The sequence below is a fragment of the Acomys minous genome, assembly GCF_964271855.1.
Source record: "Acomys minous genome assembly, chromosome: 16".
Classification (NCBI taxonomy): Eukaryota; Metazoa; Chordata; class Mammalia; order Rodentia; family Muridae; genus Acomys; species Acomys minous.
Genome location: NC_140498.1, coordinates 86,107,174 through 86,131,835, shown reverse-complemented (window position 1 = coordinate 86,131,835; position 24,662 = coordinate 86,107,174). Strand labels below are relative to the sequence as shown.

Below are 24,662 nucleotides of genomic sequence, written 5' to 3'. Positions count from 1 at the left end.
TCAGGCTCCTGCCTCTCTGAAGCCCCAGAGAGTCAAAGCAAACCATTCCATCCTTCAGTTGGTTCTGTCAGTCTTTAATTAGGACACCAGGAAAAGAAATAAAGACATACGGTAACTCTGTGTTTGCCTTTTTAATTACTTATTTGTTTATTCTGGCATGTATACACCAGAGGACAACTTGTAGGAGTCGGTGCTTTCCTACGCCGTAGGCTCTGGGAATCAAACTCATGTCATGGGGCTTGGCGTCGGGCGCCTTTTCTGAGGAGCCGTCTCTCCAGCCCTTGAATTCAGCTTCTAAACTCTCAAATGAATTAGGGCCCACATCAAGCAGCTCAGGACTACACTCAGGGGGACCCCCTGTGTGGAATGTGGTGTCCTCCCAGAGTGTCCTTGCTGGATATCGCATTGACCTGGCTCTGTCCGACCTTGCCTCGGGACCCACACTTCAGAACAACGGCCCATAACACTCACGTGGAAAGCCGGCCTGCCGGATCAGCTTCTTCTTGGACAGCACTTTCATTGCCTGCGGAAGAACAGACCCCCACCAGCGCTGAGTCCAGTTAGAGGCGGAAGGGAAGGACGTGAGTAGCTCCCTCTCCTCCCAGCTTCCTACTGCGCTCCCGGGCCCTTGGTGCATCGGGCCGAAGCAGCGAGAGCCTCGTCCCCAGCAGGAGCAAGCTGGTGCCCGCTTGTGTGAAGACGACTCCTGGAGTCGGGCCAGGGCCAACCTGGAACTACTTCCGAGGAGGTTCCTGGTTAGCAGACCCAGCTGGGGACCCCTAAGCTCATGGCTCCCACCACTCGGTCAGACAAGCGAGCCAGAGCAATGGGCCACGAAGGATGTGACGGATGCTTGCCCAAAGTCATGCTGCTCACACATGTCAGAGGCAGGGTTTGAACTCACAAGGGACTGACACCAAGGCCTCAGCCCCGGGGCAGTATGTCCATCCCTCGCCCTGTTTGGGGGCTATGGAAGGGGCAGCGAGGCCAGCTCGGAGCCATCTGTAAAACGGTGGGCACTGCTTCTTTCTTCTAAATGACCCAAGAGCAGGACGGGGGAGCAGGTGCCCACACCGTGCTCGGAGGGAGCTGACTACTAGGAGAGGCTTTCCGGGGGGTAGGTGGGGGTGGGGGGTACTCACGTAGTAAGTATTGTCATTCTCATTGTAGGCCAGCTTGACCACACCATAGGAGCCCTGGACAGAGGAAGATGCCGGTGATGCACTAGCCAGAAGCCACGCTCTGTGAGATGAGGGCCCTGACAACCTACGGTCTGCAGCTCACTGGGAAAACATACCTGAGACTGCATTCTGGTGAACTTAATGTTTCTGTGGTCTAAATTAGCTGCTAACATTTAAGTGGAAAGAACTAACATTAAGAAAAAAAAAAAAAAAAAAACCAAAGCTTGAGAAACCTGGGAAGTATGGCCAAAAATAGACTTTATTTCCACCAAAACAGCTTATCACAGACCTCATCATGCTGCCCGGTTGTACCCAGGCTGCTTAACTCATGGAGCCTCACCCCAGAGCTTAACAGTTAGCTTCAGTCCTCACCGCTCCCCATGGCCTTACACTTAGCATACTTTGGCCAGTGATGTCACTAACTTATCTTCAGTTAGCATTTGAGGTTTCTGCCCCTGCAATAACAACTAACAAAAACAAACCCAAAAACCCAGAAGGGGTAAGGGGACCACCATTACTGTGACGGGGGCTATGGCAATGCGCGATTTCGCTGAAGGTTTTCTGAACTGCAGAAATGCATCTAATTTTAACATTATATTTAAAACAAACAAATGAGAGAGGTTAGTCGTGGGGGCGTACATTTTAGTGCCAGCTCTTGGAAGGTGGAGGCAGGTGGATCTCTGTGAGTCTGAGGCTATCCTGGTCTACCCAGAGACTAGCCAGGACTACAGAGTGAGGCCCTGTCTCAGAAGGTATTTTTTAAAAGAAGGGTTGGTGAGATGGCACACTAGGTAAAATGCTGGCTATACAAGCACGAAGATATGAGTTCAAATCCCTAACGCTGACATAAAAAGCTGGGTGTGGTGGCACACACCTACAATTTCAATGCTGGGTGGCGGCGAGCAATAACGGAATAGCTGGGGCTTGCAGGCCAGCTGGGCTTGCAAAATCTGTGAGCTTCAGCCTCAGAGAGAGACAGTGGAGAGGCGCTGAGGAAAGACACTCTACATCAGCCGTTAGCCTCCCCACACACAACTGTTGATGACAAAACCCTTTCAGCCCAGCAGCCTTGCCTCCAAGGGTCCCTCCTCTCCCCAGCACTACTGGTTCCCTCCGGAGTGTCATGGACGTCCCTGGTCAAGGTACAAAGGCAGCCCTGTTCCTGGGACATTTACCTTTCCAATTTCATCCTTCAGCGTATACTGATTCAGCTGCACACAGTCCTGGAAAGCAGAGGAGATAATCTCACTGGAGCAATAGACACATATGTCACACACTGAGTGCATACATGCAACGAGGGCAGAAGGGAGGCCGAGGCAGGAGAAGCCAGACTTCAAGGACAACACTAGCTACTTTGAAAGCTTGACAGTGACCTGAGATACATAAGACGGTTTACCAAAACAACAATGCCTATTGAAGGAACATCTCCACTTCCCCGCCCCTCCCCCAAAGAGTCCATATTGGGACAGGAAGATGGCTCAGGGAGTGGAGTGTCTGCCACACAGCGTGAGAACCTACATGGAAAGGCAGGTATAGTGGTGCACACCTATAGTCCTGGCACTGGGGAGGTGGAGACAGAAGATCCCTGGGCCTCACTGGACAGCCAATCTAATCAACAAAATCTAGGTCTCAGTGAGAGATTGTTTTTATGAAAACAAGACAGCTCTCATCTATAACTTCATGGCAAGCTGATCTCTGCTCTCCACATGCACTCACACCACTGCACATATGAACACATATACACGCAACAACACACAAAGAGTATACATATTTATTTTATTATTATGGGGGTACTAGGGATCAAACTCAGGGCCTTGAAGACACTAAACAAACATTCTACCACTAAGCTGCACCCTCAGCCCGTCCTGGACTACATGGCTGAAGCCCTGTGTCAGAGAAAAAGAGAAAGAGAGATAGCATTCAAAAATAGTTTGCCTGCACTGAGGAGGTGGAGTTTAAAGTCATCCTCTGAGCTGGGCAGTTGTGGCACACGCCTTTAAGCCCAGCACTCGGGAGACAGAGGCACATGGATTGCTGTGAGTTCAAGGCCAGCCTGGTCTACAAAGCAAGTGCAGGACAGTCAAGGCTGCACAGAGAAACCCTGTCTCAAAAAACAAAAACAAAAACAAAATCAGCCTCTGCTACCAGGTGAGCCTAGGCTATATGAGACCCTGTCACCAAAGAAAAAAAAGTTTGCCTGAGCTGAAGCAAACAATTTACACCAAACACACACACACACACACACACACACACACACACACACACTCACACACGCACACACACACTCACACACACGCACACACACACTCACACACACATACACGCACACAGGACCAAGGACTGGGATCCACAATACGCTAACTCAGTAATAAGTCCAACAGCCCAAATAAAAAATGGACAATGGAAAAAAAATGGGCAATGGGCAAGGTAAAATTATAGAGACTGAGCAGGTTGTATTTATCTATTTAGGAATATGTATACACGTAAAAACAACTAAAGAAAAAGAGGCCATGAGCCAGGTGATACACGCCTTTTATCCCAGCACAGGGGAGACACAGCAGCCTGGTCTACAGAGCGAGTTGTTCCAGGACAGCCAAAGCTATACAAGAAAACCCTGTCTCAAAAAACGAAGAAAGAAAAGGAAGGAAGGAAGGAAGGAAGGAAGGAAGGAAGGAAGGAAGGAGGAAAGAAAGGCAGGTCAAGAGTTGGAAGGAATGAGCATATACAGGAGGAGGTAATCCCCCTCAGGAACAGTCATAGGGGAGGGGAATAAGGGGAAAATGGGAGGGAGGGAAGAATGGGAGGATAAAAGGGATGGGATAACCATTGATATGTAACAAGAATAAATTAATTAAAAAAAAAAGTTGTAAGGAGAGCAAGGTGAGTGGGGGTGGTGCATGGAAAGGGTAACAGGGAGGAGAGGGAAGGGGAAATGATATAAATTCAAAATATAAAATATTGTTAAAAGTAAGCAACAGATCTGAACAGAAGTTTCTTTAAAGAACATGGATAAATGGTCAATAAGGATGAAGAGTTACTGGGCATGGTGGCGCACACCTTTGATCCTAGCACTTGGGAAGCAGAGACAGGTAGATCTCTATAAGTTCAAGGCCAGCCTGGTCTACATAGTGACTTCCATGACAGCCAGGCTACACAGATACATAGACCCTGTCTCAAAAAAATAAAAAAATAAAAAAGTACAAGTAGCCTTGCACAGTGGACAATACTTAGCCCAAATATCAGGGGCTACTGAACGGAAATCTTAGTACTGCCTCCCTACAAATTACATGTCAGAGATGGCCCAGAGGCCCCCAAGACAACATAGGCTATTTCCGCTGCTCTTGGTTGCCCACTATGAGCCAACAATAAAACTACTGAAAGATACAACACACCTTGGCTAAAAACATCGAGAAACCAAGCTCTAACTTCCTCTCTGCTGGCTAATCCTCAGATTGCCTGAAGGTGCCATGCAGGGGGAGAAACGTCATCAATGGTATCACCCAGAAGCAAACCCTGCATGCTGTAATACTGACCTGTTGGCCAACATATGCCCATTATACAACAGTGGCACAAACTCTACGAGGGAAACCCATGCTTTCTGACTGGATTTGAGGCCTGCTCCACAAGAGGGAATTTACATGTGGCATTGTAGAGCTAGCTGATAGCTCACAGCTGTGGGAACCCACTACTGCTGCGTTGCTGAGTGACACGTTGTTAAACTACGTTCTAGCGGCTTATTCCCATAGATTAGAGCTGTTCTCGGCCTTGGCCAGAGAAGCTTCTCTCTGCAGTGGGCAGCAGTTCATACAGAGGCTCATACTGGTCTGAGTCCTGCCAATAAGGGACTGTTGAGGATTCAGCCCTAAGTAGAACCTGGATCCCCCCTCGCCACCAAGGCTCAGAGAATATCTCAAAAGGGGACAGAAAACAGTGTAAGAGCCAGAGGGAAGGAGGAGGACTTAAGATGCTGTCTCTAGGACATGATAGGGCCACTGTACTCATGCAAGATCAATCAATCCAACAAGGTCAGTCAATATTCCAAAAGGTGGTACTAACTGGACTTAATGGTTACCTCCCCCAGAGAGGGGGGGGCATGAAGGGATGGGGGAAGGAGCTAGAATGTAAGGAAGGAGCGGGAGAGGACAGGAGTTGAGGCAGATATGATTAAAACACAACACTGACGTGTATGAAACTGTCAAAGAATAAATAAAAAGTACCCTGTTAGAAAAGCCTGCTACTTAGCTGAGGGTGAGCTTGAACTGCTGGCCCTCTGGCCTCATCTGCTGGGGTTTCAGGAGTGCATCACCGTGAGGTTGCTAGGGGTTGAACTGCGAGCTCTGTGCGTGCTAAGCAAGCACCATACCAACTGGGCTGTGCCTGTGCTACATACAGCCCACCAGCTGTTTCTTAACATATACATTCCATAGGACCCACCGTTCTGCTTCTAGGATTACCCAAGAGAAATGAAAACGATTCAGTATAAAAAGGAACCGACGCCGGGCGGTGGTGGCGCGCGCCTTTAATCCCAGCACTTGGGAGGCAGAGACAGCCGGATCTCTATGAGTTCGAGGCCAGGCTGGTCTACAAAAGGAGTCCAGGACAGCCAAGGCTACACAGAGAAACCCTGTCTCGGAAAAACAAAAACAAAAAACAAAAACAAAAACAAAAATTAAATAATAAGTAAAATAAATCAGCTATAATATGCATGACCCTTAGTGTCTGTCTGCGGGGATTGCTTGCAACAAGCATCAAGAGCTCAAGCCCCTTAGAGAAAAATGGCGCAGCACTGTTAGAGCTCAGAACATAGCCTTTATATAGTCTCTCTCACCAACACTTTGGCACTAAGAGCTTGAGACAGCCCTTTTGGCCTGGAGCTCACTATATAGACCAAGCTGGCCTTGAACTTGCAATGATCCTCCTGTCTCTGCCTCCTCAGTTCTGGAATTACAGGTGCGCCCCATCATTCCCAGTTCTCTTCCCCATTTCTTAACTATGTTATTTTGTGTGTGTGTGTGTGTGTGTGTGTGTGTGTGTGTGTGTGTGTGTCTGTGGAAGATGTCCCCACAGGTCAGAAATGGCACCAGATCCTCTGGAGTTGGAGTTAAAGGTGGTTGTAGGCCTCCACGTCGGTGCCGGGACTAGAACTCAGGTCCTGTGCAGGAGCAGCCATCGCTTCCCCACTGAGCCCCTCTCCCGCTCCCCTCACACACACACTTTAAATCGTTTCCAGCTACTTCTACATTTAATACAATGTCACAGTTACAGAAAGCATTCTACTCTAGAGCCTAGAGGCAGTAACTACTTAAATTATCATTTAATGACAAGAAAAAAACAGCCTGCACAGGCTCATACAGAGGCATTTTTTTTTCCCCTTCTGAATATGTTCAAGGTTGACTGGATCTGTAGCTCTCAGGGCCAAGAGTGTATCTATCCAGTGACACAAATAAATCTCAAAACTATTAAGCTGGAGAAGACACTGAGCTAAAAAAACGAGCGCACAGGCAATGAACCTGCTTACATAAAATCCCAGAACTTGCAAGCTGATCTAAAACACTATAAAAGGCAGCTCAGAATGCCAGGAGTGGCGGTGCACACCTGCGACCTCAGCGTTCAGGAGGCTGAGGGAGAGAGGGGCGTGGACAGCTCAAAGCCAGCCTGGGTTCCACGGTGAGATCCTATCTAAAAGAACTGAAGCAAACTCAGTTCAGAAAGGAGCGTGAAGGAGGGTTGATTGCCCGGCCTGAAAGAGGAAGGAACCCTCCGTCTTGACTGAGGGGGTGACTACTTTCCCAGGAGGAGTCATAAAGAAAATTGGATGTTTGTGCAGACAAAATGGGAAAGGATGTTTGTTTTGTTTGAGACTTCGCCTCAGTCTGTAGCCTCCACTGTCCTTCATCTCAGCCTCCCGCCCCCACCTACAGCCATGACGGCCCACTCAGCGCACGAACCTGCAAACCTGTGATGGAGACGTGGTGTGACTCCACCGTGGGCCGCCGGGGCATCCGGGGCGAGGACTGGGGAGAGCTGGACGGTGAGTAGGGCAGGGACGGGCAGATGCAGCGTCCATTCATGTCCAGGCCGCTGCTGGATGCTGGTCCACCCTGAGGCCGCTCCTGCAGGGACATCTTTCCGCCAGGAAGCTGGGGCCGTGACTCAGGTTCGGAGGCATCAAGGGGGAGTTCCTGGCCATCAGCCTCCAGAGGCTGGTCCCGGGCCAGGCTGAGGTCCACGCCCCGGCCTGGCTCACACTCGGTGACCACGATGAAGGATTCCATGCCCAAGCGGATGCTTAAGGATGAGAGCCCCCGCAGTGCCTCACAGGGCTTCTGGCCTTCCTGGCTGCCACCCCCACTTCCCAGATCATCCTGGGTTGCCGGCCGGTTGCTGGTGGGCTGGCTAGAGACACATGATGACATGGTGTGCGTACCAGCTTCATCAGCCAGGCCGGAGCACTTCCATCGGCAGCAGAACTGCCTGTAGAAAGAGAGGGCAAAGGTCAGCCAGGCAAGGAGAGAGCAGAGTCACTTCTGGGCCAGGCTAGTGTCTGACTTGTGCACGTTTAGCATCCTTAAAACCATCTTGCAGGCCGGGTGTGTTGGCGCACGCCTTTAATCCCAGCACTCGGGAGGCAGAGGCAGGTGGATCGCTGTGAGTTTGAGGCCAGCCTGGTCTACACATCGAGTCCAGGCCAGTCAAGGCTACACAGAGAAAAACCTGTCTCAAAAAAACCAAAAAACAAAACAAAAGAAACAAAAAAAAAACCCCAAAATCCATCTTGCAGCCTGGTATGGTGGTGTAGCACTTGGGAAGGTTAAAGCAGAAATCACCAGGAATTAAAAGCCAGCGTACACTACATAGTAAACTTCAGACTAACCTGAGCTACAGAACAAGACACTCTCTCTCTCTCTCTGTTTTTTGTTTTGTTCTTTTTTCAAGACAGGGTTGCCAGCCTGGTCTACAAAGCGGGTCCAGGACAGCCAAGGGTACACCAGAGAAACCCTGTCTTAAAAAAAAAAAAAAAAAAAAAAAAAAAAACAAACAAACAAACAAAAAAACCAACAACAACAAAAAAAAAAAAAACCAAAAAAAAAAAAAAAAAAAAAGACAGGGTTTCTCTGTGTGTAGCCCTGGCTGTCCTGAACTCTCTTTGTAGACCAAGCTGGCCTCAAACTCATAGAGATCCACCTGCCTCTGCTTCCCAAGTGAAGACTCTGTCTCAAAACAAATAAACAAAAATTTTGTAGTGATGCATGCCTATATGCCTATAATCCCAGCTCTCAGAAGGTGGGAAACAGGAGTTCAAGGGTTGCCTAGACTGCACAGGTCCATCTCTGAAAAAAGAAAACACTGGCACCGGGTGACACACACCTGTAATCCCAGCACTCAGGAGGCAGAGATGCGTGGATCACTGTGAGTTCAAGGCCAGCCTGGTCTACAAAGTGCGTTCAGGACAGCCAAGGCTACACAGAGAAACCCTGTCTTGGGGGGGGGGGGGAGAGTGAGTGTCTTACAAGCAGGAGAGCCTGAGTTCAAATGCCCAGCACTACCTAAGAAACCAAGATGGCTGCCCTGTGGGCAGTTCCCCAAAAAGTTAAAGACTTTCCATGCGGTGGACCCTAAGACAGCTGAGAGGAGGAGGAGGAGGTCAGCAGATGAACAGAGAAGCATCAAAGGGCCAGAAGCATCAACAGAGGCTACAACACAGATGAAAGCGTCAAGCCAAGTACAAGGCCAGCCCCAAGAGGCCCTGCACTGCATAATTCCATGGAAATGAAATTTCCATACTAGGCAAATCTATGGAGACAGGATTAGTGGTGCCTGGGACTGCAGAACACTCTGGGGACAGCACCATGACTGCTTAATGCGTGCAGGGTTTCCTCTTGGTGAAAATGTCTTGGGACTAAACAGAAGTGGTGATTTCACAGCCGTGTGTGTGTGTGTGTGCGCGCGCGCAACAATCTGTTGATTTTAAAACGGTTCATCTGCCAGGTGTGGTAGTGCACACCTTTGTTCCCAGCACTCCGGGGATTCCAGTAGGAGGATTCCTGAGTTCACAGTGACACCCTGTCTCAAACCGAAAAGAAAACAAAAACAAAAAAACAAAACCAGTTAGTTAGAGGGGTAGGGGTGTAGCTTGCAGCTTGCTACAAAGTTCCTAACTAGGATTTGAGAAGCCTTTGGTTCTACCCAGCACTGTGCCTCCATCAAAAAAAAGTAATTTTATGTCATGTGAACTTGCTTGTTTGTTTTCTTGGGGTTTTTTTTTTTTGTTTTTTGTTTGTTTGTTTGTTTGTTTTTTTAGACAGAGTTTTTCTGTGTAACAGCCTGGCTGTCCTCGAACTCACAGAGACCCACAGACCTCTGTCTCCCTATAGCTGGGCTTAAAGGTGTGTGCCACCATGACTAAACACATGTAAACTTTTGTATCAGTTCGAGAGAGAAAAAGAGAGAGAAAGGAGATATTGACACACGCCTTCAGGCTTTCAATTCCCACCATCTCTGGGCCAGATTATTAACCTTTGGCTCATGTATTTGACAAATTCTGGTGGACAAATGTCACAGACACTGCCGAGTTGAGTAAGCGCGTTCACAAAGTGACCACGGCTGTGCGCTCAACAAGGCTCTGGGAAAGCAGTAGGTACTGGCAGAGCTCTGAGAGAATGCAATGGCCTCCTGGGTCAAGCCGGTAGAAGAGGGCCTTGAGAGGAAGTGGCAGGAAGTCAGGGCTGCCTGGAGGACCTGGCTGTGGCGCAGAAATGTCCCCTTGCCCTCTTGAAACTGTCCTGTCAGAAATATTTGCAAAACATCTACTATGCCAGCAAAGGGATTGGAATCCTTCAGTCAGAAAAGCCCTGGCATGTGCCCACAGATGAATACCATTGATAATTAAAAAAAAAAAAAAAAAAAAAAAGAGGGGTGAGTGTTCCTTGGTTGGTTGATTTTATTTGTTCTGAGAGAGAGAGAAAGAATATAAAGTTGGGTAAGTAGGGAGGTGGTGTGGTGAGGACCTGCGAGGAATTGAGGGAGGGAAAACACGTGATAAGAAACACACACACAAGCCGGGCGTGGTGGCGCACGCCTTTAATCCCAGCACTCGGGAGGCAGAGGCAGGTGGATCGCTGTGAGTTCGAGGCCAGCCTGGTCTACAAAGAGAGTCCAGGACAGCCAAGGCTACACGGAGAAACTCTGTCTCGGGGAGGAAGCGGGTAAAGGTGATAATGACTCATTTTCACTTGGTGTATTATATATATATATTTCACACATATATGTATATATATATAAAATGCATGAACATATCATTTTTACTTATGTGTAAGTCTGTGTCTATGCCATGGGGGTGCAGGTGTCATGGAGACCAGAAAAGGCATGAGATCCCCTGTAGCCAGGTGGTTGTGAGCCGCCAGACTTGGGGGCTGGGATTTGAACTCAGGTCCTGTGCCAAAGTACAAGGAACTCTTAATTGCTCAGCCATTGTCTTTCCAGCTCCCAAGATGAGTCTCCAGAAGAAAGTAAGCAAGCAGCCATGAGAGGATTAGATGTGCCACACCTTAGTGCAATGGGGGTGGGGTGGGGGGAGCATCATGGGGCATCATTATCTCCTGCCTTGGCTTCCCCGCACATGGACCACTCTACCCAAGGTCCACACTTGGTGCAGCCTGGCTGCTGTGACTTTACAGAGCATCTTTCTTGCGATCCTCATCTTGCAAGAGGTCCCTGGAGTGCATGGCTCGAGCTTACCCTTTGTCTAGGTGCTTTACACTCTCTCTGCCTCTGTTTCCTCAGCTGTGAGATGGACACCTTTGGGACAGTCATGGGGAACAACTGAGTCATACACTTAGAATAAGTGACCTGAGGGCTAAAAAGCTGTTCTTTCAACACAGTGCCTACCAACGGTGGGGCTGTGTTCCAGAATGTTCCCGAGTGACTACGATCCTACTGAGTCCACCTGCTCTTCCACATATCTCACAGCCCTGGCACAGGCACCCGCAGGGCAGGCGACCTGTCCTTCATCTAAGAGCCACTTCTGTTAGGGCTACAAGTGTTCCTGAAAAGAAAACCAGACTTGGCAGTGCCTGCAAAAGTCAATGGAGGTTTTTTTTTCTTTTCCTTGCCAACAGAAAAACAATTGCTTATCGATCTCTACTGCAGGCCAAGGACACTAAGCCGTCCACCCCCAACAAAGCTGCTTTTAATCAAGTCTCCTTGGCCAGCCGGTGTCTGGCCCGAGCCTCCCTCGCCACTGCCTCTGACGCAGACTTGGCCTTCAAGGTCTGAAGGAAGGAGGGGAATAGAAGCGCTCAGACCAGGCAGCCCTAGCCTGGGTCTAGGGAAAAGATAAACAAAGACCAGGAGGGCTCCATGGAAGGGTCTGCCCCGTTCCTCACAGTCTAAGTCAGTACTCTGAACTGTTTACGGGTCAGGGACCCTGCAGGAATCTAATGATGCTACGAACACTTTCTCTAGCAGAAAATTAAACATAAAGACAACAGTTTAACCTAAAAGACTGTACTGAAACTGCTCTAAGCCCAGCAGGCACCAGGCGCCCAGTAACTCTGCTTGGTTGTGTAATTCCCCCAGGACGAGCCCTCTTGCAAGGAGGGGCAGGGACTGGAACACAGGATCGACAAGGATCCTCCCACAAAGCTGCTTGGGTTTGACAAAATGCCAGCAGTCCTGACCTAGCCTTCCCCAGGAATCACAAGTACTGCCCCGCCCGGAAGGCCCCCCTCACCCCAGAGCACCCAGTGGAGCCTCCAGACCCTTCCTGGAGCAGATGGAGCTGGTCCCCAGGCAGGATGAGAGGAACGTTCCTTCCTCTGCCAGGAAGCCAAGTGGCACAGGCCTCCAGGAAACGCCTGGCCATTTCCATTTCCTGGGGGCCATTTCCAGCCAGCAACAGCCACCTGCCAAATGCTGAGCGGAGCCGAGCCACCACCCGGGCTGTGATCTGACATGTCGGTGAGTGAGTGAGCCTCAAAAAAAAAAAATCAGAGACACCTTCCTCGGGGTCCTTCAGGGTCCTCAGAGGCCCTCTTCCCTGGCACTCCAGGATCAAGAAAAAAATAAAAAATAAAAAATAAAGGCCCAAATCAGCTCCATGGATCCTGCCAAGACCAGGAACAATAACATCATGGAGTCAGGAAAGGACTAAGACAGCCACATACTCTCTTACCTGTGGAAACCGAGGCCCGAGGCCCTAGAGGAAATTCACTCATTCATTTGTTCTTTGAACAAGCAAACAGTCCATACAGCGCTTACGGCCCACGCAGGAAGTCCTGGGTTCAATCCCCAGCACAACATGAACCAGGCACAGTGGCGCATATCTGTAACACTGCAGAGGCAGAAGCACAGAAGTTCAAGGTCTCAGGGTCATCCTCAGCTACACAGCGAATTTGAGGCCAGCCTGGGCTATGCAGTGAGAGCATGTCTTTAAAAAAAAAAAGAAAAAGAAAAGAAAAGAAAAAGAAAGAACCAAATGGTCAAAGGAAAACTCCAAATGACTGTGGAGGAGCTACTATGTGGTTTCTGTAGCAAGAGACCAACACGCTCACGGAACACAGAGACCCCCATGCCATAACACAACCAGGGAGACAGACACAAGGGGACAACTGGCAATGAAGAAGGAAATTGGGGGGTGGGGGTGGGGCGGGGGGCCCTAGGAAATATTTTCCTTTTTTTTTTTTTTTATTTTCAAGTCAGGGTTTCTCTGTGTAACCCTGGCTGTCCTGGACTCGAATTGTAGACCAAGCTGGCCTCGAACTCACAGAGATCCGTCTGCCTCTGCCTCCCGAGTGCTGGGATTAAAGGCGTGCGCCACCATGCCTGGCTCTATTTTCCTTTTCTTTTTAAGAAAAAACAAAACAAAACATGTTTGAGACAGAGCCTCACTATGTGGTACAGGATACCTCTGTGATCCTCTGGCCTCAGCCTCCTGAGCGTCAGGATTATAGGAGTGTGTCACCACAGCTGGCCAACCAACCAAATCAGGAAGGGGACTAGGGAAACGGCTCTCTCAGTACAACGACTGCAGTGAATGTGCAAGCATGAAGACCTCCATAGCGCCCTCATAAAAAGGCCAGGTGTGACTGCAACCTGGTGAGCCGGTGAGAGACCTTGTCTCAGACAATCAAGGTAAAGAGCAACTGAGAAAGACACCTCTAGCCGGTGGTGGTGGTGGTGGTGGTGGTGGTGGTGGTGATGGTGGTGGTGGTGATGGTGATGGTGGTGGTGGTGGTAGTGGTAGTGGTGGTGTGGTGGCGCACGCCTTTAATCTCTTTGCTTGGGAGGCAGAGGCAGGCGGATCAGTGTGAGTTCGAGGCCAGCCTGGTCTACAGAGTGAGTTCAGGACAGCCAAGACAACACAGAAGAAATCCTGTCTTGAAACTGAAAACCTAAAACTTATAGACACAGCCTTGCAAAGGTCACAAAGTGTCTCCCAAGTAAAGTACAGGCTGGGTCAAAATCCTAACAAAGTGGCCCCTACAGGCCATGGGGCCACCTTCCTGGGAACTCAATCTCTATGAAGGGTCTAGACCCAAGGCAGCAGCTCCAACTGTACCACAAACTCAGCACAGTGGCGTGACTTAACTAACTGGAGAGAGTGAGGTTTTGAATTCACCACTGAATTCTCAGGCCTAGAACTGTCTGGAACACAGCTGGCATTCAACGGATGTAAGCGGGAGGCTGTACATTTCAAACATCTCAAGCAAGGCCAGGCAGAAGGTCGGAAGCTGTCTTCAGCTGGCCTAGAGGCTGCATTCCTTTAGTCTGAGAACGGCAGCCTGGTCTACGTCTGGGAACACATCCTTCCTCTATGTGAGGGAGGCGTCCCTGTGGAACCCACCCCATCACCACTTTCAGGTCCATGACTCAAAACCACCCAACTGGGCATCAGCTGCTACGGTCAAGTGATGGATTCAAGAGAACGTATGTGACCCAACTCAGTCTAATGGGTCTTACTCTAAGATTTTTTTTCCCCAAGCATTAAAAGCGGCGTGGCTTCTTTCTGCTGAGGTTAGTGCTGTGAGAACCCTGCCTTAGAATGAGGTCAACCGGGAGTGAAGACAGTGGGATGGAAAACTGATATGGCACCCTGATCCACCCATGCCTGGAGTCTATACACCCCAATGCTTTCAACGCCCTGAGCCAATAGCGCCTACAAGCAACAAAGAACTGATAGACAAAAAAAGGATCTCTACTAAGCTCAGCTCCTTACATCTGAGGGTTCCCATGCAGGCCAAACAGGTAGACAGCTGCCAATTCCCGAATAATCCAGGCAGCCTTCATCTTGATGGTGAGCTGGAAAGCAACACCTACAAAGTCAATGTTGTGTTTGTTTATCTTAGAGAGAACGAACAAGTGACAAGTGACAGAGAAGACTTGACGGGCAGGCTAACTGGAAGAAATACTGCCTGTTCAGGATGCTCATCCCTGTGGCAACAGGTGTAATTGCTACAGCTGCGGCAGCAGTGGTAATCCCTACAGCTGTGGTATCAGTTGTAATGGCTACAGCTGTAGCAACAGGTGTAATGGCTACAGCCGTGGCAACAGGTGTAATGGCTACAGCTGCAGCAGCAGTGGTAATCCCTACAGCTGTGGTATCAGTTGTAATGGCTACAGCTGTGGCAACAGATGTAATGGCTACAGCTGTGGCAACAGGTGTAATCCCTACAGCTGTGGTATCAGTTGTAATGGCTACAGCTGTGGCAACAGTTGTAATGGCTACAGCTGTGGCAACAGGTGTAATCCCTACAGCTGGGGTATCAGTTGTAATGGCTACAGCTGTGGCAACAGGTGTAACCCCTACAGCTGTGACAACAGTTCTAATCCCTGCAGCTGTGGCAACAGTTGAGACTAGCTGTCTTGGCTGCTTGGCATCATGCTAAGCCCACATCAACTTATTAGTTGTCATAGTAACCTTATTATTCTCTACTTCTCTAGTGAGGAAACTGAGGCAAAGAGAGTCTGAGTTAGTTGCCTGCGATTACACAGCCAGGGAACTTTGGGGAGGGCACAGGTGTGGATGCACAGTAAGTAAAAGCCAAGAAAAGGCTTACGCAAGTATGAGGTCAAACTCCCTGACTGTGGGCTGGAGAGACAGATGGCTCAGCGGTTAAGAGCACTGGCTGCACTTGCAGAGGACCTACCTGGGTTCAGATCCCAGGATCCACATGGCAGCTCACAACTGCCCATAACTCCAGCTCCAGGGATCTCACATTCACTTCTGGCTTTGTGGACACTGGCATACAGATGGTGACTATTCACACAAACACACATAAATTTACAAATAAAAATTAAAACTACTTGATTGGCTTTACCAGATATAAAATACTTTTTTGTTTGTTTATTTGTTTGTTTAATTGTTTTTTGTTTTGGTCTTTTTGAAACTAGGCTTCTCAGTGTAGCCAACTTGCTCTGTAGACCAGGCTGGCCTCGAACTCAGAGATCCACCTGCCTCTGCCTACTGAGTGCTGGGATTAAAGGTATGCTACACCATGATTGGCCTCAAATTTGAAATTTTGTTTGTTTTTTCGTTTTGGAGGCAGTACTTCTCTGTGTAGCCTTGGCTGATCCTGACAAATTTGAATCTCTAATCTCACCATGCTAACTAAACTCTTTCTGTCTTCTCTGCTAGCTTTAATGGAATGCATCATTTGTTACAAAATTAGAAGAAAAAGAAAGGTGTATATAATTTCACATGCAAACGAACATGTTGTAAGAGCTTTACACTGCCCACTGTTCCAGCAATCAATGTGGCAATCAATGAGGGGGGGGCGCAATGTGAAGACACTAAAAGCCAGGGTGAGACAAGTCAGGCCAGCAGCCTTGTGGCTGGGCAGGGGCTACAGCCAGAGGTCCAGACTCTTGCAGCCCAGGGCTCAAGACTCTGAGTGACCAACGAGTTTCTGAGTCATTGTTGGCCGCTGTTGAGATCTGAAGGGTCACATATATCATTGAGGTAACAGGACAGCCCTGTCTGTAGTCATGCTTTGAAGGCCTTGAAGATACAGAAAGGGTGAGCAGTTGGGGTGCAGGGTGCGTGTTTCGGGAGGTGGAAGATGAGGTGAGAAGTAGGCTTACTCCGTCCTTATATTTTTCCAACTGGCTTCCTCCCAGCCGTCCACTGACCCAAAGGAAGAGGCAGAGAAACAAATGGAATTTTAATCCATAATGAGAGAGAGAAAGAGAGAGAGAGAGAGAGAGAGAGAGAGAGGGAGAGGGGCAGACAGACAGACAGACAGACAGACACACACACACACCCGGGCATCCCTGTCTTGCCCACCTCTCTCTCCCTCATCCCTGCTTGTCTACAGAGTATTTAATCTACCCCTTCCCTCTCCAGCCTCAAGTTTATAGCGCAATAAGCAGAGACAAGCCTAAAAACCAGGTCTACAGGGCCACCTGTTCCCCCACACCTGGACCCAGAATGGGAGCAAGGTCTGAGATAAACCTCAAGGCACCCTCTGCCAGCCGCTGTGAAGGCACCGTTCCCGATGTTTAAAAGCACAACGGAGCTAGGCATGGCGGCACACAGTTCCCAGTGCTAGGGAGGCAGAGGCAGGATGATCTTTCCAATGTCAGACCAGTCTGGGCCACAAAATGAAACAGGGACTGTGTTCTCTGCCCTGCCCTCCCCCTCCCTAACCACTCGCTCCCCCTTTTAGGGTTCCCTAACAGAAGCACTTGGGCAACACCCACCTTGGCCTTCTTCCCACAGCTCTGCCTCCAGCACAACCTCGCAGGGCAGAGGGCAGGCAAGATCCCGCCTTCCCTCTCACCCCCACTTCCTGTGGCACCATCCACCTCTCCTTCCCAGGTTGAATTAGCATACTTATCTCTGTAACTGCCATCTCTCAACTATTTACAGCCACCGGGATAAAAAGAGGCAATGTAAAAATAGTCCCTCTGCAGCTTTTGGGGGGGGGGCATGCTGTGGGGGATGGGGACGGGGGAGGGAGGAAGGGGGGGGGCGTGATGTGGGAGCACGACAGAAGCTTCTCGTTTTTTTCTTTTTCTCCCTTTCCAAATGGGAGATGTATCCTAGAATACAGTTCATCTGTTCCACAGGCCTCCCCAGCAGCTCAGAGACTCCCACAGCACCCCTGAGCTCCCTAGAGTACAGCTTCTGTTCCCACACGCCTCCCCCCCCCCCCGCGCCCCAAACAAGGGGTTGGAAACTGCAGAGCCAAGCTGAGTAAAGGGCAGCACCCTGTCCAGTTCCTGTCACGCCCAGGGCCTCCTTCCTGCCATCTGAAATACAAGCCAGTCTATAAATGAACAAGACCAAACCAAAGTTTGGCATTTCTCTGTGCTTAAAATGTTTTATAATTGGAAAAAGAAAGAAAGAAAGAAAGAAAGAAAGAAATAAAGAAGGAAGGAAGAAAATCAGCTAGGCATGGAAATGTCCGCATGCAAGAGGCAGAGACAGGAAGATCAAAGGCTAGACTGGGCTACATAATGAGACCCTGTTCTCCAAGAAAAAGGAAAGGAGAAGCCCCTTATACCAGAAACAACACAAATGTCCGTCACTAGAGCAATAAACTAAACGTAGTCCGCTCAGACTGTGGAATATTATTCAGCCATGAAAAGGGACGAAGCACAGAAGACACTGAGTGAAGCCATGCCACACGCAAAGACCATCTATCACAGATGATGCAACTCACGGTAAACATCCTATGCGAAACAGCACGCTAACCCTAGGGAAAGCAAATGTGTGGGCGTCCGAGGCTGGAGGGAAGGACACAGGAACAGGGAGCGGCTGTTTATTAGGTACAAGATTTCCTTTTGAGGTGATGAAAATGCTCTGAAACTAGAGAGCGGGAGCAGATGCACAACACTGGGGGAACTTCACCTCATCTTTTTTTTTTTTTTAAGAGTTGAGGAATGGGGTTGGAGGGCAGAGGGCTTGCTGGCAAGGTGCACCAGGCAAGGCCTATCAACTAGCCACATCTCCAGCCCAAGAGTCAATTTGTTTGTTTGTTCCTTCTTCAAGACAGGGTTTCTCTTGTAGCCTTGGCTGCCCTCACTCCCTCTGTAGATCCACCTGCCTCTGCCTCCGGAGAGCTGGGATTAAAAGTGTGCGCCACCACGCCTAAATGAGAAATGTCTAAACCCCTCAACCTCCAAGGAAGAAGCCTAGGTGTGATTGGAGGCAGCACTGCAGCCTGAGAGCCACCTGCATGGAGCCACCTTGGGACTCTCTTGCCCACTCGTTCAAGGACTCTAGAAAGAGAAATGTGAAACAGCTCCTGTCCAAATGCCCAGGATGGCGGGAAGGGACAAGATGCACAGGGCTCTAGAGCCACCACAAGGAGGCATGTCAAGGAAAAGATTCTGGTAAGGCGAGGGTAACTGGTGGTCCGTGTTAAAGTCTGAGCAGGAAGTCTGCCCTGCCCCAGCCAGCTGTCTCTTCCTAGAGAGAACAGCACTAGCCCCTGTCCACGCCAATCCACAGTCCCTCTGTGGAGCTGCCTTCCATCCTATGCCCTCTGATTTCCATCCGGTCCTCGAAGGCTTGGCACAAAAAGATACCTCCTCCAGGAAGCCTCTGGGGTTCACTCCCATCAGAACAGATTTCTCCAGAAACGGCGCCCTGAGGCTATCTCTTCACTTCCATAGCACTTGAGGCTTACGGCATTTCTCAACGCCTCCCTACAGCCATTTAGGGAAGGGACATTTAGGGAAGGGACGTTTTTGCAGGACATTTGGCATTCCCTAGCTCCTGTCCCCTAAACACCAAGAGTGCTCAGTCTCACTTTGACAAACCAAAAGTCACTCCCACACGTTTCCAAATGCTCACCAGGAGGGTGAGACCGCCTGTGACAACCACCATAGAGTTCTTAGCCCACTAACCACTTGGAGGGAAAGACAAGACTGAGTCCTGACAGGACAGCAGGACCTCTGTGTCCCCATACACTGCCTAGTAAACAGGCCTGCGCTCCCCACAAGGTAAGGGAAACCTTGCATTGTCCCATCCTGTTTAAGTTAACTAACCCCACCCCCCAGGCCTTTCAATACAGAAAAAAGTGTTAGGAACTGCCATCAACCACAGCGGCCAAAACTCCCCCATAGGGTTTAGATAAGAATAAATGAGACAATGCAGACAATATAACGGCATTTGCCACACAGCAAGAACTCAATAAACGTTAACGAGGAGCGGGGAGCGTGGTTCAGTGGTAGAGGCTCTGGGTTCTATCCACACAGCATGGATGAAAAAAGTAACCACGATTATCAAAGGTAGAGACTCATCAAATAATGGCACTGATGAACTGGTTAAGAGCAGCAGAATAGCCAGCGTGGTGGCGCACGCCTTTAATGCCAGCACTTGGGAGGCAGAGGCAGGCGGATCTCTGCGAGTTCGAGGCCAGCCTGGCCTACAAAGCACGTCTAGGACAGCCAGGGCTGTTACAGAGAAACAACCCTGTCTCAAAAAACAAAAAGGGAGGAAAAAAGCAGCAGAATATGTGGAACAGAAGGTGCTTTTGAACACCTATACACAATCCATTTTGTAGGGTGGCTTGGGAACAGTGGCAGCCGCTGCCACTTCTAAAGAACAAAGGAAGGAGCAGCGGGTGACAGAGAGCAATCCTCCTATCAGTCCTGTGGGGGCAGAACTGGGAGGAGGCGTAAAAGACATCGTCAATGCCCCCAGGGCACGTGAAGTTTCTACTCCAGGACTGAGGGAAGCGACAGAGGAGGCTGGGGAAGGTAAAAGTTACATCCAGGGTAATGAACGCGCGGCATGACCCACCCCCCACCCCCCACCCCAGATCCGGAGGCTGCTTCTCTGGCCATGGCACCTGAGACGTCCTCAACCCCCAGCTCTATCCCTCTGCAAAGTGCCACCTCTTCATTTCCAAGTGAGAGCAGCCCGGGAGGAGGCTGGCAGAACTGTGAAAACACCCCGTTTCCCAAACTGGGCAGCCAGGGGGTGGGGAGAACCTTAGCAAAGACTGGGTAATACCGGGGCACCAGCCCCAGGGATGAACCAGGGGGACCGGGGCATGCACTCCTCTACATGCACCGCGCTGCAGCCGAGGTAAATTTAGGTCAAAAGGATCAAGGCGGCCTCTGAGGACCAGGTGGTCAGAGGGCAGACTCGGGGCTAAGACCCCAGGACCGAGGTCGCCCCGTGCCCTGCAGCCTGCGGGGGTGGGACGCTCCCGCGCGCTCAGGTTCCGCACCTGTCAAGCGTCAGGGGTGGCCTAGGCCGTCGCAGGGACCGGGGACCGCCCCGGGCCGCCGACCTCGGTGCGGAACTCCAGGCCCGCCCCTGCCGCCCGAGCCCGAGCCCCGCCCGGTTCCGGAGGCCCAGGGAAAGGGGGCGCAGCCCTCCACGTGGCGGGGCGCGGGGCGGCACACGTGGGGTCCCCTCGAGGCCCGCCTATGGGCTGTGTCTGCGGGCCCCGCGCGAGTCCGGGACCCGGAGCCCCAGAGGGGTGGTTGCGTCCCTCCCTCAGCCGGGTCCGCCTCGGGCCAGCTCACCTGGGCTCCGCGCCGCCGCCTCCCGCGCTCTGCGCCCCCGGCTCGGCTTGGCTCGGCTCCGCTCGGTCCGGTTCGGCTCTCCGCGGGAGGAGCCGCCCGGGCTTCGGCTCGCGCGCGGCGGCGCCTCGGGCTCCGAGCTGATTGGCCACGGACCCGGCGTGGAGAGCGCGTGCCCGCCGCAGTCTCGGCCGCGCGCCGGGTCCCGCGGAGACTTAAGTAGCGGCGGGGCGGAGGCGAAGTGGCGGGGGACGGGGGGGGGGGGGGGGGAGGTGGCCAGCGGCAGGAAGCGAACCCAGGCCCGCGCAGGGGCGCACAGGCCCCAAGTTTGTGAGTGGGTCTGGGTTCCTGTCAGCTGTTCCACGCCGCTTTGTTTCTGAGCGCAGAGAAGTTCCCCAAAGGCGATGGGGGAAAACCCAGGAGCCAGTCTGGCGGTTCCCTCCCTGGATTTCGGGGCAACGCCCATTATGGGGAAGCCCTTTCCGCAGCCGCCTCCCCACTGACCACTGCTGTAGGCTCGCCCTAAAATGCATCACTCTGAACCGCCCAGTGAAGTTCTAGATCTCCCCACAAGGCTGGCCAGACACTTCCGCAGCCTTAAGCTTGTTTAAGTCGTCCCAGTTGGGTAACAAGGGAAGGAAAATGGTATTTCAAGGGCTCGCTGACCCGGTGGCCTTGGAGGTGGGGGGTCAGTGAACTCAGACTTGGATGTTCACCAGTGGCTGTCGGTCTGTCCCTGCCAGCTGCCAAAAGGGAATCAAAGTTGAGACATCAAGTTCACCAAGGAGTCAAAGCTCTTTGTCAACTGGGCCTGTTTCTAGCCCTCCTTAGTAAAGCATTCCAATATTCCCAGGTTACAGGAGCACTTAACAATTTCAAGGACCAGACAAATAACCTCAATGAGCATTCTGCTTAGAGCCACCTCCAGTATTGCTCACACGCGCTCGCATTCATTTGCTAGTAACAGCAAGTAGAGCGAGATGTAGTGGAATACTACACAATAGCTAAAAGGACTGTGTTAGATCTATTTGTACCCACACGAAAAAAAAGCACAAAAAACGTGTAGAGTGAGAGAGCAAGCTGCAGAATACAGTATCATGCGCAGTCTGTGTGGTATACTTTTAGCCCCGCTCTCGAGTGACTTCCTGGGGAGACGTGAACAAAATGTCTATTCACCCAAAATAGGGCGCCAACAACAGAGCAAAGACACAATTCCGTCCAAGCCTAGCTTGGTGAAGCAATGAGTTTATTTTACTGGGTTTACTCATCTCCAGCAGGGATGGTGACTTGCCAAACGCTTCATAGGTAGAGTGTCTCCTTCCTTTACCTCCCCCTCCTATACGTCCTGGCATCTCCCAGGGCCACGTGCTGTTGGGGGTGGGCACCAGAAGCTGTAATCTCAGGTGAAGGTCTAATGACTCTCTGTGCTCCCTTGTGGAAGGTCTGACAATAGCCTGGTTCCTGTGAAGGGTTGGTGCAGAGGCAAGCACAGCTGCTATGCTTTCAAGAGGGTAGCAGCATGCTCTGTGATGCCCACACGATGTACGCTTATGGACACATGCTTATGCAAAAGATGTAAAAGTCCTAAGAACTGGTTCATTTTAGATTCATGACAGTCTGACACCAAGAAGGAAGCAGGCAGCTAAAGGGGTAGAGTGCTTGCCTAGCATGTGGGAGGTGCTAGCTTGGTATAAAAATAAAGAAACGGGGCTGGAGAGATGGCTCAGTTGTTAAGAGCACCAGCTGCTCTTGAGAGGACCTAGGTTTGATTCCCAGCGCCGAGGGGCGTAACTCCAGTTCTAGGGGATCTGACGCCCTCTCCTGGCCTTCCCAGGTAGTGCGTGCATGTGGTAAACAGAAATACATTTGGGTAAAACACTCCTACACATGAAAATAAAAATAAAGGAAGGTGGGTCAGGCGTGGTGGCACATGCACCTTTAATCCCAGCACTTGAGAGGCAGAGACAGGAGGATCTCCAGGAGTTCAAGGCCAACCTGGTCTACATAAGGACAACCAGGACTATTTAGAGCATGTTTCAAAAAAGACAACAATAATATAAAGGAAGGAAATAAGGAATTAAAGGTAGAAAAGCAGACAGGTAGTGTAGGGAGATGTTATAATACTTGTTTTGTTTCCTCTATAAATGACTGAGAAAAAAAATTGCTGACAACAGTAGTGGGTACATGTTTCTGTATTTTTCTGTGTTGCATGGTTCCCTCACCACACATCTGTATTAGGGCTAGTTAGTGTGTGTGTGTGTGTGTGTGTGTGTGTGTGTGTGTGTAGGCTTTGGGGTCATAACAATAATGTAAGGGTTGGCAAACTTCTGTAAAAGACCATAAGGTCAACATTTCAGACTCTCAACAGCGATGACTCAACTCTGCTATTTAGCAGCCACAGACAATAATAAATCAATGGGTGTGGCAGTGTCCTAATAAAACTTTATTTATAGGGGGCTGGAGAGATGGCTCAGCAGTTGAGAGCACTGGCTGCTCTTCCAGAGGTCCTAAGTTCGATTCCCAGCAACCACATGGTGGCTCAATACCATCTATAATGGGTGGAGAATGATTCCTTCTTCTGGTGTGCATGAAGACAGAGTGTTCATATATATAAAATAAATATTTTTTAACTTTATTTATAAATGTCAAAGGGTGATTTTCATACATTTCCCTGTGTGTTGTCATTTAGGAGGCACTCCATGAAGTAGCTTCCCTGAAGTCATTATGCATAAGGAGGGGACACTTTGAAGTGATGCAGCTGTTTCAAGGTCACCCTTACTTCTCTAAGTCAGTCCAATAAGCTCACCGGTTCAGGCCATTTAAAAAAAAAAAAAATATATATATATATATATATATCTCCGGGCATGGTGGTGCACGCCTTTAATCTCAGCACTCAGAGGCCAGCCTGGTCTACAAAGTGAGTCTAGGACAGCCAAGACTACACAGAGAAACCCTGTCTCAGGAAAAACAACAACAACAACAACACCACACACACACACAGAATATATATATATATTCTATGAACAACCCTGCTTTCCTAAGGTAACCAAAATAGACCCTGGTGTTCTTTCTCATCATTTGCTAAAATACACAATTCTGTATGACTATGTCATGTTTTAGTAAGTTGCCTGTGTTTTATTATAACACTGTAGATAACACAGGCAGAAACTCAGTGTAAACATAAATACCAAAGAAAAGTTAAAAATGCCCGTGCATGGGCTGGAAAGATGTCTCAGCAGTTAAGAGGACCGGGGTTCAACTCCCAACACCCACATGGCAGCTCACAACCCCTTGTAAGCCCAGTTCCAGAAGCTCTGACTCCCTCTTCTGACCTCCCTGGGCGCCTAGATTACTTGTGCTCAGCCAACCATCTTTATTCTTGCCCTCTTCACTGAAGATGTTCGCTCTCGTTATGTGGTGCCGGGGAATCAAACGAAGGGTCTTGCTCACGTTTACACTTCACGGCTAAGCTGTACGCTCTGAGCACCACCCACTGGTTTTGACCTGCCATTTGCGTAACTCAGCATACAGGTTGAAAGGCGGTGACTCTGGGATGACTTGGACCTCACTCAAGTCTCACATCCACTACTTACCAGCTCTGTAAGCTTGGGCCAGTGGCTCGATCTCTCCCAGTTTGTTTTTTCACCAGCTGTCAGATAGAGACGGTAACTGTACTGAGCACACAGACTTGGCCTGGAGTTTCAATACAATAATGTGTGTGAAGATATTAGCTCAGTACCTAGCACCCAAGTGCTCACTGATGCTAACTTAACTACCAGTATACTTAGCACAGTGCTAAAAATCCCATCAATTTGTGTGCCTTTCTTATTAAAGCAAATTAGAACAAAGTGCAGAGCACTGTAATTGCCCGTCACTGCCATTCAGCTCCTCTCCTGCTAGGAGCCATCCCACACAAAGAAACCATCTTCTTAAGAGATACAAAAACATGAGGTAGCTTTGCGTTTTCATCTCCCCCTCCAAGAACGACAGAAAATCCTA

The 24,662-nt window shown here is 50.0% G+C and overlaps 1 protein-coding gene across 6 annotated transcripts in view; it reads right to left on the bottom strand.

Annotated features, from left to right (window-relative positions):
- The window catches only part of CAMKK2 (calcium/calmodulin dependent protein kinase kinase 2), a 45,304-nt gene extending 24,211 nt beyond the window's left edge, over window positions 1-21,093 (bottom strand). For 2 of the 6 annotated variants that reach the window (XM_084762704.1, XM_084762703.1), the window contains exons 1-5: window positions 20,667-21,088; window positions 7,130-7,655; window positions 2,357-2,404; window positions 1,143-1,196; window positions 472-523 (exon numbers count right to left, since the gene is read on the bottom strand). In XM_084762704.1, the coding sequence (XP_084618830.1) occupies window positions 472-523; window positions 1,143-1,196; window positions 2,357-2,404; window positions 7,130-7,597 (622 nt within the window). In that variant the 5' untranslated portion in view covers window positions 7,598-7,655; window positions 20,667-21,088. Of the gene's footprint in view, window positions 1-471; window positions 524-1,142; window positions 1,197-2,356; window positions 2,405-7,129; window positions 7,656-20,365; window positions 20,388-20,666 lie in introns of those variants that run through there. The other 4 variants (XM_084762705.1, XM_084762702.1, XM_084762700.1 and 1 more) reach the window with 4 other exon arrangements.
- Between the last annotated feature and the right edge of the window lie 3,569 nt (window positions 21,094-24,662).